The 26,910-nt window shown below is 58.8% G+C and overlaps 1 protein-coding gene across 9 annotated transcripts; it reads right to left on the reverse strand.

Annotated features, from left to right (window-relative positions):
- Positions 1-155: 155 nt before the first annotated feature.
- On the reverse strand, positions 156-26,448 carry CIC (capicua transcriptional repressor). 9 transcript variants are annotated; one of them, XM_090260834.1, is made up of 21 exons: positions 26,334-26,448; positions 21,111-23,909; positions 8,868-9,017; positions 8,549-8,783; positions 8,340-8,469; positions 8,062-8,244; positions 7,814-7,979; positions 6,800-7,002; positions 6,479-6,704; positions 6,019-6,122; positions 4,551-5,781; positions 4,404-4,468; positions 3,727-3,848; positions 3,462-3,628; positions 3,062-3,358; positions 2,646-2,971; positions 2,116-2,393; positions 1,863-2,017; positions 1,655-1,786; positions 1,236-1,367; positions 156-1,140 (listed from the first exon to the last, which is right to left on the reverse strand). In XM_090260834.1, the coding sequence occupies exons 2-21, from the start codon at positions 23,896-23,898 to the stop codon at positions 773-775; spliced, it is 7,458 nt and encodes a 2,485-aa protein (XP_090116960.1). In that variant the 5' UTR covers positions 23,899-23,909; positions 26,334-26,448; the 3' UTR covers positions 156-772. The 9 variants fall into 9 exon arrangements, with proteins under 9 accessions (XP_090116960.1, XP_090116958.1, XP_090116956.1 ...); XM_090260832.1 differs by having other exon boundaries at positions 1,863-2,014; positions 2,646-2,968; positions 4,281-4,468; XM_090260830.1 differs by having other exon boundaries at positions 2,646-2,968; positions 4,281-4,468.
- Between the last annotated feature and the right edge of the window lie 462 nt (positions 26,449-26,910).

Consider the following 26,910-nt stretch of genomic DNA (forward strand, 5'->3'; position numbering starts at 1 on the left):
ACTGGGCCAGGGGCTTCAGGTCATGAGGGTCCCTCTGATGTTAGGAGGGGGTGGCCCTGGCACTGCTCCCCTCACATTACTAGGTATATGCCATTTGGGGACACAACTGGTACAACCAACACCCCTTCTCCCTTTCAAGTGGGCAGCCACACAGGTGTGTTAAACAGCTTTAATCGCGGTCATTGTGGCTTCTCGGCACAGTAAGAAATATTGCACATGATCAACATGTTTTGTTCTGGGGATGGGGACAAGGGTAAGGGGAATCACCTTCTTAGAAAGTACAACCCAAGTTGGGAGGGCAGAGGGGTGGGGAGAGAACACTCCCCATGCCTGTGGCAAAGTGCAGGAGCCTCCACCCCCAAACTAACCTGAGTCCAGCCCCTCTGGGGAAAAAAGGGTTACATGAACTCCCCCTACTCCACAGGCACCTCCCTCTGGCCCAAGGCCCTCACTTCTGCTTATAGCCCTCACATGAGCCATTTTGCATAAAGTACAAGTGAAAAGATCTGAAGGTAACACACTCCAGGTTATGTACAGGGGCTCAGTGGAGGGAGACTGCCCCTGCTTCCCCTCAGCTGCCCCCCATCACTGGGAGAGAGCTGTGGGGGGACGGGGACACATAGAGGAGCAGGCCTCATTCCGCCCCAAACTGGAAAGGACGAAATGGCTTCACTGGGGAGGAATTAACCATCCTGCCCCCCCATTCCTGCCACCTACATACTGTCCATTCCTGAGGGGGGTATGTGGTTCCTGGGATCTTCTCCGGGGCCTCTCACCTGCCTGTGGCACCTGTGGAGGGACCAGGGGGTGGGGGGGAGGGCTGGGGGGTGCCCTCCCAGGCAGGCTGTCCGGGCCCTGGCTCTGGGGGCGGAGGCAGTGGCGGGGCAGCCTGGGCTGTGCCAGAGTCCGAGCCAGGTGAGGTGGGGTCAGGGCCCCCAGCAGGACTGGGAGTGGGAACAGGGGCAGCAGTGGTGCCAGTGGGGGGCGGTCCAGGGATGGGGGCCTCGGCTCCGGGGGGCTGCTCTGTGGGAGTGGCCGCCTGCATGATCTTCTGGCGCACCTCACGGATCTTCAGCTGCAGACAGACCTTGGAGGGGAAGATGTCTGCATAGCGGGCCTGGAAGGCTGCTGTGGCCTGGGCTGAGGACAGAAGGGCAGTGAGGGATGGGGAAGAGAGGATGAGATAAGTAGGCAGGGCCCTTCCACGAGCCTCCCAAAACTCCGAGACATGTTACCTGATGGGAAGAAGCCATGGTCCTGGAAGAGCTGCATGACCAGGGCCCGGCGCTGGTCCAGGGTGCGCCGCAGTGATGAGTATGGCACTTTCTCATATTCCAGCTCCCCGAGCACATCCTCAGCTTCTGTACCTGGAGCAGGGCAGGGAGCATGATGAAGGCTACTGCAGAAACCTGGCCACCCCGCGCTACACCACTGTCTGAGTGTCAACCCAGCAGCCCTCACTGAATTCAGTTTCACAGCAGGGTTCAAAGAGGGGGCCTGCCCAAGATCATGTGGCAGCTTAAGAGCCTATTGAACCCACCCTTGACCTGCTATTCTTTCAGTGACACCCACACCCCAGCTCTCCCATCTCTACCCTATTCCTGAGATCTGAACCCTCTTGCAGGACCTGGGCTCCCCATCAAGGCACCAGCACCTGTGCGGTCAAAGGTGAAGATGTCCCCCTCGCACTTGGCACTCTTGGGGGTATTAGGCTCCGAGCTGCAGCTGGAGCGTCTCCTCATCTTGCGCTTGGGTGAGGTGGGGTCCTCGGGGGCTGAGTCCAGGTCTGTTCAAAAGAAGCAGGCTCAGGGGAGGCAGCCCCAGTCTGTCTCCCACATACCCTGGGGACCCCCCTTGCCTACCAGTGGAGTTCTTCCTTTTCTTACGATAGGAGCCCAAGATGGCCCGGGGCGAGGTGGCCAGGGACTGCAGAGTGGGCGAGGGCAATACCTCCTCAGGCCGAAATTCAGGTAACTCAGCAAAGCGTTCTTCAAAGTCTACTTCTGACAGGACCCTGCTGGAGAGCGGTCAGGGTCACCTCCTCTGCCCAGCCTGCAGCTGCCCACTCTCCCACAAATTCCATAGGCTACACCACAGCCCAAAGCCCATGCTCACTTGTCCACGGAGTCAAAGGTCTTCTTTAGGGGTGGGGGCCGCACCTTCACCTTCTTGCCAGTACCAGCCACCTCCTTGCGTTCGGGGGTATCTCCCGTTGCCCTGCCACTATTGCCCTCACTGCTGCCGCTGCCACTGCTGCTACCAGGGGCTGGGACTGGGGCCAGGGCTGGGGCCGGAGCTGGAGCTGGGCTAGGAGGGGTGGGAGGCTCTCCACGACTCTCCAGGCCCAGCCCAGCGACGCGCCAGTCTGAAGATGAACTGGAGAATTTGCTGGCCTGGGGTGGGGATGGCAAGGAGATGGAAGACACTGGGATCAGACTTGCTAGGGCAAAACCCCAAAACACAGAGATGGGTGCTGACTTCCCAACACAGTCTTGGAGAAGGCCCAGCCACACAGTTGGGCAGGAGGGACAAGGGTACAGCTCACACAGGTACACAGGGAAGAGGGATAGGACAGGAAGGCATACAGTGGGCTAACGGACAGAGCACAGCAGCAACAGGAGCCTCTACACCTGTTGGGCACTCACCATGGTCTCTGGACCCTTAGTGCTGGTCTGCTCCTCAGTGGGTGGGGGTGGTGGGGGGCTGCTCCTGGCAGTGGGAGCCCATGTCTCTGGGGGAGGCGGAGGGGCTGGCGTTGTAGGCTGCCCTTCAAGGTCGGACTCAGGAGCAGCAGGCTCACGAGCTGAGCCAGGCTCCAAGGGTTGCCGGGGTGTAGGGCCAGGCCGCCCAGGGGCACCTGCCTCAAAGGAGCCCACAGGAATGCTGGCGATGGCTGCCTTCACTTTCTGGGGGGCCTTGGGGGTGGGTCTCTGAGCCTTGGGGGCCACTAAGCTGTAAGTCATGGAGCCTGCTGGTGGGGAGAAGAGCATTTGCTGAGCCAGGTCTGATCCACTCCCTGGATCCCCCAACTCACCCCACCCTGAGTTGGCCTAATACCCACCTGTAGAACTAGGGTAAGGACTGGTAGGAGTGGCAGTGGCAGTGACAGTGGGAGGAGCTGGTGGGCCCTTGGGCAGGATCGGAGCAGTAGGTGGTGTGGTGCTGGTGGCCACAGTATAGACCAGGCCTGGGGTGGCCTGGGATGGTTGGGCCAGGGGTGCCGATGAGGTGGCTACTGGGCTGCCAGGGTAAAATGCTGTGATGACAGGAGCTCCAGGGGCAGCACAGGTGGGAGGCAGCTGGGGGCTGGGCACGGGTGACACACCCACCTGGCCAGGAGCCAGCAGTGGCGCCTGGCCTGCAGAGGGGAAAATAAAGGAGAGGCAGAAGCCTGAGTTAGGGCCTGAACACCCTCGGCCCCATCCTGGATCCCCAGTACTGCCTCCCAGGTTGCCCCTCACCTGAAAGCAGGGGCTGCACAAAAGCAGGGCCGCTGGGCCCTAGTGAGGTGAAGCCTAGGGCCACTGAGCTCGTGGGCCCATATGAGGTGACTGTTCCAGCCTGGCTGGATGCTGAGCTGGTGCCCAGAGGCAGCGCGTGCCCACCTGCTGACTGCACATAGGTGATTCTGCCGCAAGGAGAGGAAAGGGGGGAAGAATGAAGCAAGTTGGCCCCACCTACCCTCTTCCTGGGCTGGCCTCCTGGTGAGGACTCAATTGCCATTACCTAGTGGAAGAAGGCAGCAGAACCTTCTGAGGCTGTGAGGTGGGGCCAGAGATCGTGGCTGGGCTGAGGGGTGGCACAAGGCTGCTGGGTGTGCTCACAGGCACCGGAGTCAGCTGAATGATCTGTGGGCAAGAGCACCCACAACCTGCAGTGAGCAGAGGACCCAGAGTGGGGCAGGGGAGGACCAAGACCTAGGAGTGTGGGTCTCAACCAAAACAGGGAACACAAAACTTGGGACTGGAACAAAGGAAAAGAAGACAGCAAGAGGTAGGGGAAAAAATAAAAATACAAAAGACTAAAAACCAATAAAATGTTAAATATGTTTTTGAAGTTCCTGGAAAAAAAGTAGAGACACAGAAAAGGAGTAAGTTGCAGACACTGAGGCCAGAATCAAGATGCACAGACACTGAAGAGACGGCAAACACTCCCAAAGACAGACAAAAAAAGAAATGAGGGACCAAAGGAAAGGCAGACAGAAATCTCAGGACATAGAGACCAACACCGAGTAGGAGACAAATGGAGGACAGGTGGGGCCATAGCCAGGATGCCCCTACCTTGCTGGGAGGCTGGGCGCCATTCTGCACAGGTACTGAGAAGGGTGGGCTCACCAGGGGCAGGGGCTGGCCAGCCCCTCCACCCCGCACTGACATGCTAGGGGTGGCCAGAGGCACTAGTACCTTCCCAGGTAACAGCTGGGCTGAGCCACCTGGGGGTGGGGCCTGCACAGGAGAAACCGACTGGGCTGCAAGAGGCAAGACAGGAAGTTAAAGAGAGCAGAACAAGTCTGTGGCCCCTCTACTTGTGCTGCCCGGCCCAGGCCTCACCTTTGGGGGGCAAGGCAGAGGGTACGGACTGCAGGATGGGGATGCCAGGAGTGGGTGCAGTGGCAGCCAGGACTTTGCCGTTGGTGGAGGTGCCCGGTGGGAGGGTGAAACGGATGCTGGTGGTGGGTGCTGGGCCGCTGGGAGCCGCTGCCTTGGTCCCAGGGGCTGGTGCTGGGGCAGGCGCCACTTGAAGCTGCTGGGGCAGCGTTGGCAGGATGTACTGAACCTGAGTGATTCCCCCAGCCTTGCCCAGCGCACCTGGCTGCAGAATACCCAGGGGCACTGGCCCATTAGGGCCACTCCCAGCACCTGCTCCTGAGCCCGTAGTAGCCCCACTGCCAGGGGCTCCCTGGGCAATGAACTGGACAGCAGGAGGTGCGGGAGCCCCATAGCCTGGGGTGCCCACCAGCAGGTTGGTGACAGTGGCAGGAGCCTTCCCCACAGTGCCCAGTAGGGACCCAGCCACCAGATGTGGGGCTGGTGAGGTGGCTGTTGCTGACTTCTTGTCTGAATACACTAAACTGACGCCCAGTGGAGAGCCCCCAGGTGGCCGGGACCCAGTGACTGTTTCAGTCCTGGCGCCTGCTGTGTCATTTGGAGATGCTTCCACCCGGCCAGAGGTGGGGAAGGGCTTGGAGGCGATGGGCACAGGAGTGCTGCTGACAGGCCGCACCACGTTGGTGACCATGGTGGCAGCTGGGCGAGACAGAGGGGCTGTCGGGGCCCCATAGGCCAGCGATGGGGCTGGGGCTGAGGGCACACGGGCTCCGCTGCCCTCCCTTTCCTCCTTGTTTGGAGGCAGGACAAGTGTTTGCAGGACACTTCCTCCCCCACCAGGAGGTGCTGCAATAACTGAGGGGCCAGGTGGCTCTAGGCTCCCCACACTTTCAGGCCTCTTGCGCCGGAAGGTGGTAGGATCCGTTGGAAGGAAGCGGGTGGCCTTGGAAGGTGTTGCTGGGCCCCCAGCCCCAGGGGGTGGGGGCCGTAGTAGGCCTGCTGTGCTGCCCTGACCTGACTCCTGGGCCTTGAAGGTCCCTGAACCCAATGAGAAGGAGGTGGCTGCTGAGGCTGAGGAGGATGCAGGTGAGGATGAGGAAGATGGGGTAGGCCCATAGCCTTTGCCGAAGGCTGCAGGTGGGTCCGGGGGCCCTGGGGGCTCAGGATCCAATGACGGACGGCAGTGGGTAAAGGAAGAACGGATCACAGGTGAGAATACCTTCCGGCCATAGCTCTGGATGGAAGGAGAAGAGATATATAACCATGTCAGGGAGCCTGGATACCCACATCCTGCTCATCTGTCCCACTGGGCAGCCAGGTCACCTAAAAACCTCACTACAACCAGACTGTGACACAATTCCCCATGGGGCAAGTAGCTTCCCTCTCCAAATTCTCTGTCAACAGACACAGATGAAGGTATCCTCACTCCTGCAGTTGAGTGGAACCAAACAGCTCCAAGTCCCAAGCTCACCTTGCTGCCCTCTGGGTCTTCCCCAGAGCTATCTCCGCTCTCGCTGTCAGTTACCCGTTCCTTGCACTTGAGGTCAATGTCAGTGGTACCGAAGCCATCATCAGCTGAGGGAGCAGAGGGAACAGTGTTGGCAAGAGGAGAGTGTAGGGCAAGAAGAAGTCTGGAAGCTGGCCTCTGGCCTCAGCTCTGCCCCAAGCCAGCAGCAAATACTGTCCAGAAAGGCTGTTCCTCAACTTGTAGTGTCCCCACCTACCAGAGCATGCAGTTAACAGCACCTAACACTGTGCCCAATGGCCTGCCCATGCCTGATCCTTTGAGTTGCCTGTCTGATCAGGGGCTTCCCAAGGGTAGAGCTGGGCTTACCATGTAGGGTCTGAGAGCTTGGATGCAATCTCTGCCCACCATCCGAACCTTAGCCTGCTGCCCCTGGGCAGGAATCTGGGCCCCTGCAACTGCTCACCAATGACATCATCATCCCCTTCTTCCTCACAGATGACCATGCGTTCCTCATCGCTGGTCATGTCCTCACTGGCTGCACGCTGGGAACGAGAGGCGCGGGTGGGCAGCAGGGGAGGCCGCCCACTGGCAGCCAGGGCACCTCCCTCTCCAGGAGCCGCAAAGGGGCCTGGAGCCCCAAATTGTGTGGAAGGCTTCGGGCCAGAGTAGGACGCAGGGCCAGACACCATCTGTAGGGCAGGTGCAGGCAGAGTTCAGCTGGGGCTGTCACCCTGGGCAGCCCTCCCTGCCCGTCTCCCTCAGTCCCATGGCCTGCACCCCAGACCTGAGTCAGCTCCTGTAGCGCCTGGCTGTCTGCTTCTCCGCCATCCAGGCTATGGACCCCACTGTGGGAGAAGGCTCGGGGCCGGGCTGAACCAGGTCCCCCAACTGTGTGCAGGCGTTCTGCCCCACAAGAGCTGCTCCCTGGAGCCTTGGGGTCCGAGCTCAAGAGTGTCTGGGCTGCGACAGACAGAAGCTCAGAGGACACTGTAGAGTGGAAGGAGGAAAGCGCTGCAGAGTCAGGAGGCCTCTTACCAGCACCTGGACAGTGTTTCTAGGTACTGGGCAGAAGCAGGCTGGAAGTCCTGGGCCACCAAGCAGAAGAGAGATGCCACTCACCAGCCCAACATCTCCTTCTCATTGGTTTCTGCCCTCTGGGGCTGCAAGGAGCAAGCCCATTGCTCCCCAGGAGGCAGCCCTTCTCAGAGTAAGAAAGCCTGGAGACAGGTTTGTGTGACATTGGCAAGCTAATAACCATTGGTCTGATCCCACAACGCATCCCTGCCCTCAGAGTTGTGGTCCCAGACCCACAGGATTGCTCCAGAAAAGGTCTCAGTATAGCGACAGGCACACCTGACATTTGCAGTCAGTTGAGGCATCAGTGAGGGGCTTTCAACCAAGGCCTTGGGAGCCAGCCAAGCTGGACTTTAACTTCTGGCTCTGCCAATTACTGTTTTCTGTGACTTCAAGCAAGTGGCTTGGCCTCTCTGAGCCTCAGTTTCCCCACTTGAAAAATGGGGTATGGTTCTGATTCCTAGAAATCATACTCCCCTTGGTGCCTGGTGTGCAGTAAACACTAAGTGGCTGTTGATAATGAGACTGCTGTTTGGAAATTTTATTTTTCTGGACTTTCCTGGATCTTTCACATAAGACTACTGCCCGTTCTTTTGTAGGTAAGGTTCTCAAATAAAAGTGACAGGCAGAGAGGGGCTTCTGGGGCAGAGGATGAGCAAGCAAGAGTACCATAGGCTCTCAGGGAGGGAGGTGGCAGAGCAAGAGAGCCAAGGAGCTGACTAACCTCCAGGGGCAGCGGCAGTACCCGTCTCTGACATGCTCCGCTCCCGAGTCTCCTTGTGCCCTCCTGCCAGCCCCAGGCTCGTGGGCTTGGCCTCTGAGCTGGACTTCTTCCGGTCCTTGTTGCACCACTTCCAGTCTGGGTGGGCCTTAAAGTGGGCCTCTTTCACCTGGCAGGAGAGGACAGGGAGACCCTTCACTCACCCACCCACTAAAAGAAGCTGAGGAGGAGCCAAGAAGAGGAGGCATTACCTGGAAGGCCAGGTCATGGTACTTCTGCTTCTCCTTGGGTCCCAGGGCATACCACCACTCGCCCAGGATCTTGCTGACAGTCCTGTTGTCCTGGTTGGGGTGACGCTGGTGGACCAGAGCCCGGTGCCTCTTGCTGAAGATCATGAAGGCATTCATAGGCCGTCGGATATGGTCCTTCTCCCGCTACAGCAGACACAAGCCCAAGTGCAATAATTAGGACCAGGGAAATGGGCTTCAGCAGCCACAAAGTGAGCTGGAGACAGGTGGGGACGAGGCACCTTGTTGGGACTGCGTCCATCCTTCTCCGAAGATGAGTCTCGTTCCTTGGGCAGGGCACTGAGGGACTGGGTCCGGCGCTTTCCAGGTGGTAGAGGCAACTGGATCTCAGGAGACATGATGGAGAGGAAGCTGTGGTGGGAGCAGCAAGGACAGTGAGGGCTGTCTCTGGCTATCCCATCTCCCAAGTCCCAGGCCTCAGGGCACTCACGCATCATCATGGTCACTCTCTGTCTCACTGTCCAGCCGGGGTTCTCCTGGAGGGCCAGGGGTCTCCTCCTCAGTGGTGGGAGGGGGGCCTTTTCCAGGTTCTACTCCCCCTAAAGTGTGGGGGGGTCCAGGCCCTGGGCTCGCAGGGCATGTGGCTCCAGGGGGGCGCCCAGGGTCAACATTCCCTGTCCCACCTGGTAGCTGCTCGTGAGCAACAGCCGCCGACTCAGCAGGTTCTGGGGACAGAGAAGGAGATCAGAGGACTTATGGGCCCCCTCAACACCGTTGTCCATGCCTTTCCACAGCCCCCCACCCCTCACCTTTGCTCTGGTTGGAGGCCACTGGGTGGCTGGCAGGTTGCTGAGCCTCACTTGGCTGCACGGAGGGGTCCGGCTGGCTGGGGGCCAGGAAGGGGACTAAGGAGTGCCAGGGGAACACAGCAACAGAGCGAGGTTCCACATTTGTCCACACTGTGGGAAGAAGCCAGATGAGCTCTGCAGCAGGAGAGCTTGGCCTTGACCCTCAACCCAAGCTTTTTTCCACCCTGGATAAGGTAACTCCACCTCTCCTTTACAATCCCTTCTCTTCACCCTGAATCTCTTGACATCATGCAACATCACTCAGAAAAAAACTCCTGCCTAAAAGGTTTCTAGGTTTATAAAAATGAAAACAGAAGCAGGGAAGGGAAAGAGTCCTCACGTCCCACTCCCTCCCCCACTTCCACCAGCCCTGCCACCAGGGACCAGGCCAGAGGAACGGCCTGCTCCTGTCACAAACCAGGCCACAATGGACTGCTGTCCTACACTCCCAAAGCCCCAAGACTTCAGCAGGCCCAGAGACCCTCCCCCAGCCATGCATGCCATGTTGCCATCTGACATAGTCCCTCACCTTGGCCTCATACTCCCTTTCTCTTTCCTGAGGCAGATGGCCCTGTCTGCCTTCCCCTCCTCCTTCCATTACCCACAGGGCATGGGGTCTCGAGTCTGTCTCTCTGCCTCCCTCCCCTTACCACAGGCCCCAGGGAGCCAGACCTGCCCTTCCCGGGCTGGGCACAGGTGGATACAGCAACTTTCCCCTTACCCCCAAAGCGGATCTACTGCCTGTGAAGAGGACTCATACCCTCCCTCTCTCGCTCCCTCCCTCCCTCTAAAACCCCAAGCTCATCTTCAGAGCATGGCCCAGCCCCCAAGCCCAGCAAGAGGAGAGGGTGTGGTAAACTCCTTGGAAGAAAAGCACAGACAATGGGGCAGATGAGAGAACTGTTACAAGTCTCTGCCCAGGGAAGGCAAGAGTGCCAGGTGTTTCCTTGAGAATATACACAGGAAGGCACTTCCCTCACCAAGGGCCCAGCCCATCCCAGAGGTCCCACCTTCAGCCCCAGGAGCTGGGTAACTGGCTGGACTCCTGGGGCAGGCGGAGACTAGGAGTGGGCTTCCCTCTCACTGCTGGCTCCCTGGGGGAAGTGGAACCAGCAGTGGAGGCCCCTGCTAGGGGAAGACGGTGAAGGAAGGAGGGGAACGCCCCGGCCCTGATCTCCATCATTCCAGGCCTCCCCCTGACCCAGACCACTCCAACCTGGACTGGCCACCCAAGCCTGCAGAAACCTTGACTAAGGCAGCCCTCAGTGAGCCACTGGCTTCGAGACCTGATTCTGTGAAGGGCTGACAAAGAAAAAAATAGACATCAAGGCAACCGGAGAAGAACAGGAGGCCAGCACTGGAAGCTATTCAAGATACCAAGAAGACCTATCCTCTACCTTTGGGGACACAAAAGCCTTCTAGGCCCTCGAACCCCATAACAGCCCTCAGGGATCCGAACCCATCCCTCTCTTTACCAAGATCTTTCTCACCAGGGCCTCCTCATCTGCTGGGTGGAGAAGGGGCCCAGCAGACAATGGGGGAACAGTCCTTTCGTCCTGCCCCTCCTGAACTCCCCTCAAGCGTACTACCCTCCAGAGTCTTTGGGTCTCTCCTCTCTCCGCAAAGCTCACCACAAACACTCTAAACCAAGACTGTTCTGAACAAAAACAGTGCCTCACTCACTTCCCAAGCCCTATTCTATCCCTACACTACTCGACCACAGCCTCTTCGCTCTGTCTAGTCCCCATCTAGGACCTGTGGGTCTCAAGCTGCTCCAATTCTAATCCAAGCTCCCAAGCCAATTACTCTGCACCCCTCACCTCCAATGACAACGGACCTGTTCCAACCCATCACCTAAACACCACAGCTGCCCCAGCTACTCCCCACTCCCAACACTTTGCTACACTCCCACCTGCCGTCACTAACCACTACAGCCAAGCTCAGTAACTTTCCTGTCACCCTTTTACTCGGCCTCTACCATTTTCCTACTATATCCCCATCAGCATTGCTCCGCACTTAGCAGCCCGACACCTTGACCCCTACAGTCCCAAGGCCCAGGAACTACTGACCGAACATTCCGAGACCACGGGAGGCCGCGCTGGACGCGGGCACCAGGGGCCTGTGGGCTGAGTACATGATTTGGCACCGGGGGACCCGGCCGGGGCTCGCGCCTCCTCAGCGGCCGCCGCCACCGCCGCTCGGGCCCAGGGGCAGCTGGAGGCCGTCGCCGCATGCCCCCCTACAACGGCCGTCCCCCTCCGGCCTCCCCACGCGGGGGTCTCCGCCGGGAGCGCCTGCGCACAACGCCTCCTGCCTCCCGCCGCCCGGGGGGCGGGGGAGGTCAGAGCGCTCCGACCCCGCCCCGCCCCCCGGCGCGCGCGGGGGCCGTCACGGGGCGCGCAGCACCGGGGCCATCGGCGCCGCCCCCTCCCTCTCCCTCAAGCACCAAGCTCGACGGGGCGGGGCGCGGTTGCGCGTGCGCGGCCCCTTCCCTTTCCCCGCTCCCTGGTTAGCTTGCTCCCTCCCTCCCTCGCAGCTCCGGCGGGTAACGGCTCTGGCCCCGCGCGCCCCGGCTGCCAGCGCCGCTGCCCCGCCTTTCCAGGCCCCCGGCCTGCGGCTCAGCGTTGGGTCGACCTCCAGTCCCGAGCGGACAGACGAACCAGCGTCCGTGCGCTCGTGCGCTCAGAACGAGCCCCGCGCAGAACCACCACCGCCTCCCCGCCCCGCCACTACTACGCGCTCCCCTCCCCCCGTTGCGCCTCCCCCCGCCCTTTCCCCGCTTCCCCCGCGGCCTTCCGCGCAAGCCCGGCCCCCCACGTGTGAGCCCATTGGTTGCCGCCGCCGCGCGCGGGTCAGGCCTCGCCGCGCCCGCCCCCATTGGCCGCCCCGGGGGAACGTCAGTCATATGCAAATTAGGGTAGGGCGGGGCGGGCTCCGGTTGGCCTCAAGCCGTGCAGGGGCGGGACAGCGGAAAGAGAGGGGCAAGACGAGCGCACTGCAGTAAAGGCGCCGAGCCAGGGGGCGGTCCGGAGCTCCGCGTTGCGGAGGCCTGGGTGGGTGGGTGGGGGTGTGTGTGTGTGTGTGTGTGTGTGTGTGTGTGTGTGTGTGTGTGTGTGTGTGTGTGTGTGTGTGTGTGTGTGTGTGTGTGTGTGTGTGTGTGTGTGTGTGTGTGTGTGTGTGTGTGTGTGTGTGTGTGTGTGTGTGTGTGTGTGTGTGTGTGTGTTGGTGGTGTGTGTGCGTGTGTGTTGGTGGTGGTGTGTGTGCGTGTGTGTGTGGTGGTGGTGTGTGTGTGTGTGTGTGTGTGTTGGTGGTGTGTGTGTGTGTGTTGGTGGTGTGTGTGCGTGTGTGTGTGTGGTGGTGGTGTGTGTGGGTGTGTGTGTGTGGTGGTGGTGGTGGGTGTGTGTGTGTGGTGGTGGTGGTGGTGGGTGTGTGTGTGTGGTGGTGGTGGGTGTGTGTGGGTGTGTGTGTGTTGGTGGTGGTGGTGTGTGTCTATGTACATATGTGTGTGTGAACAGTCCGCGCGAGGAACACGCTCATGTGCGCTCGGCCCACCAGTCCCGCAGGGCAGACGAACTGCGTGTAGGATTGGGGGAGCCACCCTGAGCCCTCACTAACTCTCTCACCAGCACACAAACACACACACCCCTCATGGACAGACTTTCCTGCCACACCCATTATTTCATACACACCCCACAGTCACATGTACCCTCGGTCTTACACTGTCACACATGAAGTCACAAACCTCGAACACCTGCTCACATATATGTACTACTTCTCACACTGTCCATCATCCTACATACTCATTTTCACCCATCCTCTTCATGTGGCCCATTTATACATGTCCTGTCATACATGCTTCACCAACACATACCCTCATACTACATTCACTGGCCCACATGAATCACCATACAAACAATATATCAAATAGGCAGAATGACCTTGCACACCTCATCACAGCCACTGCTTGTCCATCACACACACCCACATCCCTCACACACAACCATACATGCTCTTCTTTCTTCACACACTCTCATGCCACCTTCGAGGTATTCCCACCCCCAACACAGGCTCTCACATACACCATCATAGTGACCCCGCATACCATATATTTCACCAGTGAGCACTAAGTACCTCAATACCCTGACCTAGCAGGTATAGAGTGCCATGGCCATTCACAGTCATTCTGCTACCTTGCCTGACACTCAGCAGCCCAGCCACCTGGGACCCTCTACCCCATAGAACACCACTGTGTGTTGGCCCCTCTACCATAGGCTGGGAGTTACCCCGCCCAACGAAGGGCCAGGAGGAAGAAAGGAAACTAACACTGAGGCTGATATGTTCTGGGAGCTTGTATGCATTACCTTGTTCACTGAATCCTTACAGCCACTAGGGAGGTACACTATATTATGCCCATTTTTCAAATGAGAAAAATGAGGCTCAGAGGAACTGAATGAATTGTGCAAGATGTAAGAGCCCAGTGCTCCAACTGGAGTGTTCTTCTTGCTACTGAAAATGTAATCTCAGGGCAGACATAGGCACAGACTCCCAAACAGAGGTCCAGGAATATGGTTAGACTATGACACCAAGAGACTGGTTAACTACAGAAAGGACAGAGGGCACACAGAGGTACAGGCAGGGGTCTGGGACCCACCAGGCAGAGATACAGAGGTCTTGGGTCACCCAAGAGGAACCCTGGGGACACACCCAGTAGAGGCAGAGGCCTGGCTGGGGTCACACCTGAGCTGGTAAAGATTGTATAGGCTCAGGTGGACCAAGACTGGGCTCCTTCACAGGTAGGGTGGGAGATAGCAGCAGACAAACCCTTTTCCCAGCCTGCCCCATTCACGGACAGTGCTGAAGGCATGGGAAGGGAGCAAAAACCAGAGCCCAGAGGGGAAGGAGACATCTGTAGCCCTCTGACCTCCAGAGATTGCAGGGCCTGACACTTGGCTGTGAGCCTGGAGGGGCCACCAGAGGGACTATTAAGTGACTGCCCCTTCCTCCATATGCAGCCCCAGACTCAGACCCTCCATTACCTCACTGCCCCAGGGACTGCAATGTGAGGCAGAAACCAAGGCTGAAATCAATGTGGCCACTATCTCCCCACCGCTGCCCCCTCCTCTCTACATCGGTGAGTCACCTATTGGCAAGTTAACCCCTTCCACACTGCAGTGGAGCCCAGGGACAGAGTTCAGATGAACCTTGTCCTCTGTTCCCCAACTTCTGTTGGGTGAAATAAAGAGCTAGGCCTGGCATAGCAGGGAAAGTGGGCCCCACACATCTGGGAAGGTTACACATCTGGTAGAAGACACAGTGCCCACATAGGAGAGATGGGAAGAGGCCCCTTACAGGGTATGGTACAGCCAAGTGGGGGCCCAGCCTGGCAGGGAGTGGCCGGAATCCAGGCAGGAAGGGCCCCCCTGCCCTGGGCACTGGGCCAGCCCTATACTTAGCTTCCATTGTTCACAGTGGAGGAACCCTGGGTGGGGGTGATTAGGAGTGGAGAAGAGGGAGCAGGTCCTATATTCACACAGCTCCATCTCTCTAGCCATCCTCAACTGGGGCCTCCTTAGTTGGAAAATGCTGAGGAAGTTCCCCAAACCAGGGCCCCAGCCCCATCTGAGAGGAAGTGGGAACATCATCCTTCATTCAAGGCAGGTATTGAGGAAGAACTATGGCGCAGCCACCCCTGGTATCACCCTATAACCAATTCCATAAAAAGTCTGGTCCTAAACAGCCCCCAAAGCACCACCCTACCCCACCCCAGCCTGGGGACACATGGCCCAGAGACACCAAGAGCCGCCCAGAGCAGCACTGGCAGAGGCCTGGCCAGAGGCCTGGGGCATAAAGCCCAGGATGCTAACAGACTGAGGGACAGCGAAACGCTCTGAACTCACGGGCCCTATTTATTGAGCCTGAGAGGCACCCCGCCCCCGCCCCACGGCTCCCCACCCTGCCTGGGACCCCGCCTCGGCTCACCAACCCGGTGTCCCCAGATCCCCTCACCCGCTCCCCACATATACACCCACCCACCCACTCCAGGAGGCGTGGGCGACGGCCAGGGTTGCCTGGGGAACGAGCCCAGGATTGGGCTGGTGCAGCTCGAAAGTGATGGGAGCCTAAAAATAGCGCCGGGGGTGAGTCAGTGTGAGTGAGGCTGGGGTAGGCAGGGGGACCAGGAGGGAAAGAGAGGCAGGCGAGAGGTATGGGGGAGGGTCCCCCAGGGATTGGGCGGTGGGCGGGATAGGGCCGAGGGCGGGATGTGGGTTCGGGGGTGGAAAGGGCTGGGGGCAGGGGTTGTATACAGACGCCAGGACTGGGAGGGCAGGTCGGCTCGGCATGAGGGAGGCGCGACGGCCTTGGCGAGGAGGGGGCGCCGCCCTGCATTCTCCTCCCCTCCTCAAGCTCACGAGATTTTCCACTCGCCGGCTGGCCCCCAGCCAGCCTCCGGCGGGCCCCACAAAGCCGCTTTGTGCTGGGAGGGAGGAAGGGCGGGCGGGTGCCCGGCTGGCCTGACACCCACGCGGGCCGCGGCGGGGCGCGGGCCAGCTGGCACCCGAGCTGTCGGGGAGGGGGGTCCCCACCCCAGCCCGAGGGCGCAGCTTCACAGGGGTTAATGGCGCAGGGGTTGGGGGGGGGTAAACGGTCTCTGCCAATCGGCGTTGGCAGGCGCGAAGACAGCCAATAGGAAGAACGGAAGCCCGACGGCGGGGTTGGGGTAGCTACCCCTGGGGCACGGAAACCTGTGCCCCTTGTTGCCAGTGGAGGCTAGGTGCGGCCCACTAGGGGTGCCCGTCTGGATCTACAAAGCCTCGGGTGCGTTTCCCCGCGGCTTCGCAAAAAAAGAGGCCCAGAAGGGAGTAGGATTTTTTGGTCAGGAGGTGGCACGGTTGGGGTTTGAACCCAGGTCTACCTGGCTTCACAATCTGCGTTTCCGCCGAAATAGGGAGACCAGGGTTCCTTGGCTCAGGCTCCCATGTGGAGCAGGAATGGGAATGGGGTGTGGGCGGAGGAGGCAGCGCGGAGGGCTAGGGTCCAGCCGCCTGCGGTGCAGTTGCTGCCGCCGGTGGTAATGGGAGCCAGACGCCGTCGCTGCCGCTAATGCACCTCCCTCCCGGCCACTAATGGAGCCATTAATGCTCAGGCGCCCGGCGCCGGGGTTTCCCGGCCGCACCTCCCCGCCCCCCCCCCCACACACACTTAAAGCTGCGCGTGCGCGCGCCATCCGCTCAGTGGTCCAGCCGCCAGGAGGCAGCCTGAGCCCTCAACAGCTCTTGGTGCCAGAGGATCTTCCACGAAATCAAGAATCACTCCTGCTACCTAACAAACGCCTCTCCCCACAAGTCATCCTCTTTTTCCAAGCATAGGCCTCCTTCTTTTCCAGGGCAGTCTCCCCGGACCGCTGACATCCAGGTGCAAGCTTTCCCCACTGCTCTAAACACCTTGGTTCTTCAGGGGCTGGCATTCAACCCTGGCCTGGCTGGACCCATCCTGCATGGCACCCTTCTGCCAAGCCTGGGCTCTAGTGTCAGCTTCAGCCTCAGCTAGCAACTCAGAGGTCATGCACTGTCACCCTTCTGGCCTTTGCTCCTGTGGCTGCCTCGGCCTGGATCACTCTTCCCTTTCTTTCACTAGCCTGAAATCCACTCATTCCTCCTGCTTCAGCTCAGACGTCCCCTCCAATGAGAAGCCTTCCTGAACTTCCCTCATCACCTCGCACTGAACCAGAGTTGTCTTTATCCTCTGGCTTCCCCAGACTCTGCACCTCCCTTCTGTCATCCTTGCCTGTGCCTGCAGCCACATCTGCCTTCCCCACTCTCCCTACCCAAGGACTTCTCAGCCTGGGCCTGGTGGAAGGATGAGGAGGGACTTCTGGTGGTAAGATGGGGTTCACTGTTTGAGACAAAACAAATTCTGGTGGGCAGAGTCTGGGTCTGGATGTGGGGAGTCAAGAGACCCTCAGCCCCTTTGGGCCTCGTTTTCCCCACCTACCCAAGCATAGTTTGTGCGCACTGCTTGGTCTCTTGAGTTCCAACCTGTTGGGATGGACTACATCTGGGGCTCAGTTAAGCAGAGTTGGCAACAAATGTGTCTCCTGAAAGGTGGTGGTGGAGAGAGGATATAGGGTCATGCCCTCTAGCAGGTGGGTGGGCATAGGAACTGCTTTTCTAGTGCTCCCCCACAGCCGGATCTCCTAGCTTGGTCTGCACAGCCCCCGCCTTCCTGCCTGTCTTGGGAACAGGTGCTTGGATGTAGAGGGGTCCACAGATGGCTCCTGAAACCTCTCAGCAGGGTCCAGGGACAGTAGCAGGCAGTTAATTTGTCCCAAGCCTGGATAACCTCCCAGCACTCCCCAAGAAGGAAGTGGGGGACCTGGTACTTAGCAACTGTCCACTGACTTCAAGGAACAAAGCACCTGATGAACACAAGGTGGGGGTGGGGGGCTAGAATGGAGGCAAAAAGTCTCCATGATGTGATTCAGTGGGATGGACATCGTCCTGCAAACTGATTCCCGGTCAGATCACGGCACATGCCTGGGGTTATGGGCCAGATCCCCAGCTGGGGGCATGTGAGAGGCAACTGATCAATGTTTCTCTCTCTCTTTCTCCCTCCTTTCCCCTCTCTCTAAAAATATCTAAAATCTCTAAAAAAAAAAAAAAGAGAGAGTGGGAGGAGGTGCTAAGGCTGGTGCAGAGACAGAGGGTCTCAAGCGGAGAAGGCAAAAGAGAAAGAGGATAGGATGAAAGCTCAAACAAAAACTTACATCTAAGGAGAAACAAACCAAGAAATGCGTACAGAGCCAGACTCAGAGACAGACAAGTCCAGAGAGAGACTCAGACCCCGAAATGGAAACTTAGATAGAGACAGACATAGGAACCCAAGGGAGACAGATGGACAGGCAGGCCCAGAGAAGACCCTGGAAGGTGGAAAGGAAGCTGTGCCAGGACCTGGGCTGAGACATCTGGCCTCTTGGGCTGGGACTGCAGGCCCTGCGGCAGCTTCCTCTCCTGGGGAGCAAGCAAGAAGAGTCACAGGGAGGTGGCAATGGCAGCTGGCTGGCTTGGCCATGCGCAGAATGTGGAGAATGCCTCCTGCCTGCCCCGGCATGTCCCCCAGCGGAAGCAAATGCCTGGCGGGGGGCAGGAGTAGGCAGGCTGCCACACAGCCCCCTCACACCTGCTGCCCTGAGCGAGGGTCATGCTCTGGCATGGACAAGCAAAAAGGACCAGGACTATGCCTTCACAATGCCATGGGCACTTTCTGCCTTATTTGGGCCTTCAAGAGAGAAGGCCCCAAGGTGCCACCTCCCAAGGGTTTAGGGAGGCCTCTGGGAGAAGAACAAAAGACCTGCTGGTTGAGAACCTAAGGGCAACCTGGATACCTCAACATGGGTGTTGTCAGAGAGGTGCGGCTCAGAACCGCCAGGACAGGCACTGGACAAGTTCTGACGACCAGGTGGCCTCCAGCAAGGGGACTCCTCCTCCACTGAACCTCAGGTTTCCCCGACAACAAGGCTGGGAATTCCTACTTCACAGCATTGGGTGGATTCCATGAGATGGCCCCGCAGCTGAGGCTGGACACATGGTAAATGCTCAATGAAGAGTGATTATGATTATGATTATTTTTTCATCATTATTATTGAGAGGGCATAAGAGCCTGGGCTGCAGAGCCAGACAACCTGAGTTTAAATCCTGCCTCTTCCTTATCCTAGCTGGATGACCCTGGGCAAGTCTTGGGCTGCAATTTCCTCCTCTGTCTGCTGGAAAGAATAAGCATCTTGACCTGAGAGGTTGTGAGGATTCAGTGAGTAAATAATCAGCACTTACTGAGCAGCAAGCCAGGCACATGCACTGGACAGTGCTCAATAAATTAGTATTATTGTAACTTCTGATAGTAAGGAGTTCTGTGATCTGGAAATCAGGAGACTTGGTTCAAGGCCGAGTCCTGTTCCTCCCTGGCTAGGTGAACTCAGTCAGGACTCGTTCGGTCAGGGACTCATTCTTCCTCATCCAGAAAATGGTGGCAGGAACCACAGCTGGACCTGCCCTGGGAGGCCTCAGGTCACCTGCATTAGTGCCATCCTTCCCCATATGGCAGCAATGAAGATAATGATGCTGTGAGTTGGGCAATGTCTGGGGCTGTAGGCATGTGGGAGGTAAAGGGGTAGGTTAGAGTCCTTCTGCTTCAGTTTTTTCATCTGCCTAAGGACAGAAGTCCCTGCTGTGCCCACTTCTGTGGAATTTTGTTGTCAACTATAATAACAAATGTAAAGCCTGTTGGAAGTGAGATAGAACACAGCTCACAACCTCAGTATATCACCATGGTGGGTAAGCAGAGCCCCTGTGTGCCCTGGTTCTGGGCTGGAGGTCTACGATGGCAGGGCCGAAGTTCCTTCCTACACCGGCCCCTCCCCCAGCCCAAGCCACAGTGACTCCTTCCTCCCTGTCTCCCTGCCTCTGGTATAGCCATGGACAGACAAGCTCAAAACCTTCCATGGCTCCCTAGTGCCCTCAGGATCAAGTTCACAAGTCTCATAAGGACCTTGTATTATCTGATCTTTGCTCATCCCAGCAGTCACTCATTCATCCACATTCTACAACCCATCATTGCAGATTTAACTTCCTTCAAATACTTGCTTTCGTCTCACTGCCTTTGCAGAAACTTCCCTTTGCCTGCAGGTTCTCCTGCTGAACTTGGCAGGCTCACTCCTGCACACCCTTCAGGTCTCACTTTAGAAGCCCCTGGCCCTTTCTCCAAGAAGTCCATGACTTCCCCTATCCCTTTGCTGACCACTCTGGACAGTCACTGTCTGGGCACAATCTGAAAGCAGGGCTATGTCCTTAGCACCAACCAGCAAAGGCCAGGCACAGAGGGGGCCCTCAGTCAATAGTGGATTCATAAGTAAAGAAAAAGATGCACCCTGGCTGGTGTGGCTCAGTGGACTGAGTGTTGGACTGTGAACCAAAGGGTCACCAGTTTGACTCCCAATCAGGGCACAAACCTGGGTTGTGGGCTGGGTCCCCAGTTGGGGGCACACGAGAGGCAACCTACACATTACTGTTTCTCTCCCTCTCTTTCTCCCTCCCCTCCCCTCTCTCTAAAAATAAATAAATAAAATCTCTAAAAATATATATATAGAAAAAAGAAAAAGATGCTAGGGAAGAGGCTGGTAATGCGTCTGTCACTCTCCCTGAGTTGCTCTGACCAGCCCAGCCTGTCCTGGGCCCCTGTCTCTCCAGCACGATCTCAGAAATGCTACTCTCCTCACCCCTGGCCTCAGCCTCCAGCCACAGTGGCTTTCCTCAGCTGTACTCCTCCTAGCTTTGCAGCCTGCCTTCCCACCAGCCTCCCTGGAAGCTCTTCCACCCCATGGTTGCTGTTTCCAACTCATCCTTCAACTCCTGGCTTAGGCACCCTGCCCTGAGGGCAATGAGATTAGATCCACACCTGGATTCAAAACAAGGCACAATGCCAAGGCGCAATGCCCAGCACACCCCCAGCTCCCCTCCAAGGCAATGATAGCACCTGTGATGTTTACTGGGTACCATGGTGAAGATGAGGGCTTCAGCGCTGGTCTGGCCAACTCCTGGCAGAAGGACCTACTGGAGCCTCAGTCTTCCCATCTGTAACCAGCACTATTGCCCCGTGGTCACGAGCCAGCCTGCCTGGGTTTGCAGGTTGGCTCTAGGATTTATTAGCCATGTGACGCTGGGCAAGTTACTGACCTGACCTCAGTTTCCTCTACAAGAGCATAATCATAGCACCTACCCATTAGAGTTATTATGAAGACTAAAGAGCTAATATTTGAAAAGGGCTTAGATCAGGGCTTGTATGCTGAGTGCTGCATCATGGGGTGGGTATGAGAGTTCAGTGAGATAACCCACACACAGTGCTTATCATGGTGACACCCCCACCAGCCCTCCAGACATGGGAGCTTGTCATTGCGATTATCCTCTCTGTAACCCGAACAGCTCCACTCAGGACTGCTTCCGTGACTGATGAACCCCTTGACAGTACGTTCCCAGCAGGAGTCCTCTGTTAACTGAACACTGCATTGAGCCTCCCAAGTCTACTCTCTTGCCTGACATGTGAATTCTCACTGGAACATCTGTGCAGGGATGTTCCAGCCTCCCTTGAGAGCTGGGTGGAAAGTGACTCTGTTCAAAATGAGCCCTCGCCCGACCCATCCACTGCACTCCTTACCTGTCCCAGGCCGGCCCATGATGACTTCTTTCTTGGGGGCAGGATGGCTGGTGTAGCTGCTGGGCACCAGGACTGGTAACAGGGCAGCAGGTGAGGGATGGAAGGCCACTGGCTGGAAAGGCGAGGAAGCCAGGCCAAAGGTGGGCATCGGCTGGGCCACAGCAGTTGGTGCAGCCGGAGGCACAGTTATGGGTATGGGGGCCGGCAGAGGTGGGGGCAGGCCAGGCTTCCCACTGGCCACCCCTGGGGGCACTGGGGTCTCTCGGCAGCCCCGCCCAGGTCCTGCAGCTCGAGGCTCCCCAGCAGTGCCCACCTCAACTGGGAATTTGGAAGGTAGTGGCACATCAGGGTTGCGAACAATAACAGGTGAGTCCCGCTGCACTGCAGGCACCCTGCGCACAGAGGGTCCAGGATCCGAGGTCAGGCCAGCAGGTGGGGGCAGCAGCAGCAACGGTGAGGGCTGGCGGGAGCGGGAGAAGGGCACAGCAGGTGACACAGCCCGGAAACTGGCTGGTGTGGAGGGTGTAGGTGTGTGGGACACCGAGTCCACACCAGAGTCTAGGCTGTCACTCTTGGGAAAGTCTGGGGCGGCTCCTCCACCCCCTGCACCAGGGGCTCCCAATGCCCCTGGGTGGGGCAGCAACTCTGTCTTCCGCCGCCCAGGGCTGATGGGCACGGTGAAGGTCAGGTTGGTCTGGAAGGTGGGTAGGATGCCAGAGGAATGGCGCTCTCGGGGGGCAGGTGGCGGTGGGTGGGGTCCCATATCTGGTGGCGTCAGTACACCTGCCTTAGGGGTGCTGGCGCTCAGGTGGCGACTGCGAACAGCAGTACGTTGGATGACCGGCGACGCGTTGATGGGGCTGAAGTTGGCAGGACGAAAGCCGAAGAGTGGCGAGGGTGAGGGTGAGGGCGCTGGCGAGAAGGGCGACTGTGTGGAGACCGGGGAGAAGGAGGGCGTGCCTGAGCGGGAGCTGCCCAAGGACACCAGCATCACTGCCGCCTCACACTCGTCAAACTCAAAGCGTGACAGGTCGGTGGGGGCTACCAGGCGTGGGCGTGAATCTCCACGGGCTGCCACACTGCTGGCCTCGCTGTCCCTTGATGTCTCATCACCCCAGTCAAACTCGGTGCTACCTTCCCGAGCTGCCACGCCAGCAGGCCGCCCAGCCCCACCTGGGCCACTGTCAGCCAGGCCCTCCATCTCCTTGGTTCGCATGGACAGGTGGCGGGAGCAATAGCCCCGCCGCTGAGACTCCTTCATGCAGCCATCTCGTGAGCACAGCCGCCGCCATTGCTTGCCATTGAATTTCTTGCGGATTCCGTTAGGCGTGCAAACCACGTCGCCCTTTTTATACTTCTGCTGGGCGGCTGTCAGTGGTGTACGGGCACGGGTGGCTGGAGCAGCCCCCTTCTCCAGAGAGGCCACGCTGCTGCTACGGCTGCCACCCTGGCTCCCCTCCTGGCAAGGTGAGGGCTGTTCACCAGGGCGGCCTGGGCCTGCAAAGGCTGGGGACTTGGGTGGCGGAGACAGGAGCTGCGGTGGGGGCAGTGGAAGCAGGGCCGGGGTGCCCAGGGCTGGCGGGTGCTTCTCTTCGCCCTCCTCACAAGCCCCCAGGTTACCACCAAAGCTGATCTTGGAAACCTCAGCATCCTCAGGCTGCTTGGGATCCAGAGCAGCAGGGCAGGGTGGCAGGGTAGCCCCTGGCTCAGCCTGCTCTTCCTCAGGGACCATGGGGGGCTTCCTTGACAGGGCCTCAGATTCCCAGGGGGGCCTAAGCAGGCGCAGGCTGGAGCGGGCCACCCATATGGCGTCCTCAGGCTCACGATGTGATGGCTGTGACGGTGGTGGGAGGGTGGCTGGTGGGCCCAGCTGGGTGCCTAGGCCAGGACTGAGGCGAATCTTATAGGCAGCTGGCTTCGTAGCCACCTCCACTACCACACCCTCACGATAGGCAGCTGCACCAGGCTCCACACAGGTACAGACAGCCGTGCCCACCGCCAGCGCACCTGGTGGCGGTGTGGCATCCAAAACCACATCCACACCACTGCCGAGTGCCCCCTCATAGAAAGTCAGGGCCCGGTCCCCAGGGAACTGTACTCCCAAGTCCTGGCTTCGGCGCACCTGGCGCACCACAGCCGGCAGGAACAGGCCATCCCCACGCCGAGCCAGCACCCGCTGGGACCGCAGCTGCCGCAGGTCATAACTGCCACTCATGCCACCCAGGGGCCAGGGGCCTGGCCCACAACCTTCAGTGGGCTCATCCTCCAGGTCAGCTGAGTGCTCACTGGCTGTGTCGGTGGAGGAGGAACGGGCAGAGGTGAGTGGCTGTGGAGGAACACCCAGGGCACCGGCTTCTTCGGGAGCTCCTGCTGGCTCATCTGGGGCCCCAGTTGCCCCACCGCTGCCACTGCCAGCTCCATGCTCTTCCACATACTTCTTCTTGGGTGCTCGTGACTTGAACGTGGCTGTCTTTCGGCTGAGTGGGGGCTCCCAACGGCCCGTCTCACCCTCTGCCTTGGGGTCCTCAGCAGGGCCTGGGGCCAGGTCATCAGGGTGCAGCTCCAGGGAGAGTCCCTCAGCCCCTGAGCCCTGCTGGGTCTCCTCCTCCTCACCTTCCTCAGTCTCTTCTGGACCCGGCTGCTGCTGTACCTCATCGTCCTCTTCCTCTGGCTTGTCACCCTCCTCAACCCCCCGCCGCCTCAGGGCCTTGGCCCTGGTGGCTGGTGGGGACTTGCCTCCACTGCCAGGACCTGGGAGGCCAGCGCATGCCTTCTTCATTGGCTTCATCTTTTGTCCACCTGCAGGGTGGAAGGGCAGTCAGGGGTCATCGGAAGCAACTAAGGAATCCCCCAGACCCAGCATCCCCCAAGAGTTCCCACTTGCTGAGGCCCCCACTTCAACTCCATCCTCCCAGGCCTCCTTCCTGGCTGTCCTCAACTCATAATGGGCCCCTGGCCAGCACCCAGACACAGAGTAGCACCCATGTTCCCTGAGCTATTCACTCTGGCTCCGCAGGGACACTCACATACATCTGTTCCCCTGCAGAGCACACACAAGCACATGCTCACATTCTGACTGCCCCAAAGGGAGGCAAGAAACAGTCACGGCTCACACTTATGGAGCACTCACTTAGTGCTACCCCTGGGCTAAATTTGCCTTTATTAACCCACTTCATCCTCACAACAGTCCTAAGAGGTAAAGGTTACTAACAGCCCCATTTCACACTTGAGGAAATTGAGGCAGAGATATCACCCAACTTGTCCAAATTCATCTAGCTATGAAACACAGAGCTAGGATCTAAACCCAGACAATCTGGCTCCACAGTCTGTCCTCCTAACCATTTCAGTGTGCCGCCTGTCACATGATCCAGAGGGCATGCTTCCTTGCACTGTCACCGTCCAGAGAGCACACGCACTCACACACACATGCACATGCACAGGCACAGTCACAGAAAGGGAGGTGACTGGGCTGGGATGTGAGCCTCTCTCTACCACCACCACCCCCCGCCCCACCCCTCTGAGCAGCCTGGTATGTCCAGGCATTGTGGGAAGAAGTGGGCAGCTGCAAGTCCCGAGGAATGGCTGCCCACTCTGTTCTGTACCCTGGGCCTGCCAGGTAGAGCCATCTCCCCAGATCCTGGCACGGAGCAAGCAGGGGCACGTCTGGGGCAAGAGCTCATACCCAGCGCTGCCACGGGGCTGCGCATGAGCACACACATGCATGCAAACACACACACACAGGCACACACACGTCATCACACAGTGGGACACAGAGCTACACCCCAGGGTTTCACTGTCTCACTGGATGGGAGCCTGCTCCTCCCCCCACAGCACCCAGCATGATACCCACCAGCCCAGCCCCCCTCTTCTGGCCTGCATGCATCTCTACCCAGGCTGGGCTGGCTAGGCTAGCTCTGGCAAGGTGGCTGAGCCAGCCAGGTCCCCCTGGTCCCCAAATGTGCTCCCTGACTCAAGGTGGGGGCAAGTGGGAGAAGGTCAAAGAAAGCAGGACAAGCCAGCAGGCCAACCTCACCCACTTCCTGAACAGTCATTATTGCCCGCCCCCTTTCAAGCTGCCCTGAGAAAAGGGAAAAAACTTTACTCTGAAGTGACTAAGAGAACCTGAAAAGCTGAAAAGGGGCCTCTGGGGAAGGGGTGGGGGCTAGAAGGCACCCAGGACCATAAAGCAAACGTAATCAAAGGCACCCCTGACTCAAGTCTTCAGGAACCTCTGACCTCATGCTCTCCTATTTGAGGTCTGCTGCTCCCGTGGACCCTGTAGTTCCAGGCTGTCTCTTCCCCGGCCAATCCTGCAGTCCTCATAGGCAGAGCCTGGAGGGGCCAGGTTTTCTCACAGCGAGGAAGGCATCCAAGTGCCCAGAGCTGGGCAGCCACCACCACCTTCTCACCACTGCCCCACCAGGCCACCAACCTGAGGACTGAAATCCAGCCCCCATCTTGCCCAAACACAAACCTCTGCATACCCTCATCAGGGCCTACAACAGCACTGCCTGGCACCCCTGGACCCTGCTGCCTTGCCCAGCCCCTCCACCCCAGAAGCCAAGCCTCTTTCTTTCCGCTGGGGCCTACTCTCTTCCTGTCCACCCCTCTCTGGAGAACTCCCACCCAAGGCTCTGTGGGCCCTCACCCTCCCTCAGAATCTGAGCAGTAACTCCTGAAGCCCCGGCCATCCTAGGCCCTGGCTCTTCAGGGTCTCATGCCCTCTGCTCCCTTCAGCCCTCCTGGCACCAGCTTCTCTGCCACTCTCTCTTCCATCCTGTCACCACCGCTACCCCTACCTCTCTCCTCACAGGCCCAAGGCCCCCTCCTTAGTCACCCCCCCATTACCTTCTTCATCTGTCTCTGTCACCTCTTCCTCCCAGTCACTCTCCTGTCAGCCATCTCTGGACCTGTCACCTTCTCTCCCCATCACCTCTCCCTGTCACCCCCTCCAACTCTGTCCCCTCCTTCTCCCTGTCACCCTGATCCAGTCCTGTCACCCCTCCATTCCTGTTACCCATTCTCTGTCCACCACCCTCTCCTCGTCACCCCTTTTCTGTCCCGCCTCCTACCCCCCACTTCCTCCACTCTGTCCTTCCTCCCCACCATCCCACCCACCCTTTTTCCCCTGTACTCCCCTCCCCGTCTCTGCCACCTGTCCCCTCTTGGCCCCCAGCACCCCAAATCCCTCCTGCCCGAGTCATCTCTGGATCCGCCCCTCACCTGGGCTCGGCAGGGTTTCGGGGCGGGGGGCCGTGGCCCCGGCTCGGTCCGGTCCGGTCCCTCCCCGCCCCCACTTCGGCTCTCCCTCTCGATTCTCCCTTTTTTTTTTACTCCAACACACAAAATGGTGAATGGACCTGCAACAGCTGGAGCAACCAGCCAATCAACGGCCACAACCCCGCTGACCGGCGCCGTCCTAGACCAATAGATATTCGCAGCCTGGCCAGCTCCACCTTTCGAAGACGAGCGACGCTTTCTACGACCAATCGCGCCCACACGGCAGCGCTAGGGGGCGGAGCCAAAGTCCAAAACCGGCCTCCTCCGGGACCGACACCAACCTGGGCCTACGACTGCCTAATATGCCTAAAGACCTACCCCACAACAAGTGATGGACACCAGCATTGCCCAATTAAAAGCCGCCTTAGTGCCGATTGACGAATACAGTACCCAGACGCTTTGCACTCTAAGCCGGAACCCAGCCTATCTAAAGGACAGTAGCCAATGAAATGCAAGAAGGGGGGACTAATGGAAGGGCTCTCCAATGAGCAGGCTTAGAAGGCGTGGCCTGAGCATTTGT

Source organism: Furipterus horrens, unplaced genomic scaffold (genome assembly GCF_987537825.1).
Source record: "Furipterus horrens unplaced genomic scaffold, mFurHor1.1.pri manual_scaffold_13, whole genome shotgun sequence".
Classification (NCBI taxonomy): domain Eukaryota; kingdom Metazoa; phylum Chordata; class Mammalia; order Chiroptera; family Furipteridae; genus Furipterus; species Furipterus horrens.

Excerpts from the sequence above, each read along its gene's own strand:
- CIC (XM_090260829.1), bottom strand. The coding sequence starts at position 23,898 with ATGAAGCCAATGAAGAAGGCATGCGCTGGCCTCCCAGGTCCTGGCAGT. Across the intron at positions 9,018-21,110 it reads CATGGGCCGGCCTGGGACAG|TGTGGACAAATGTGGAACCT; the intron begins GTAAGGAGTGCA and ends TTCTTCCCACAG. Across the intron at positions 6,705-6,799 it reads CGCTACAGGAGCTGACTCAG|ATGGTGTCTGGCCCTGCGTC; the intron begins GTCTGGGGTGCA and ends CCTGCCCTACAG.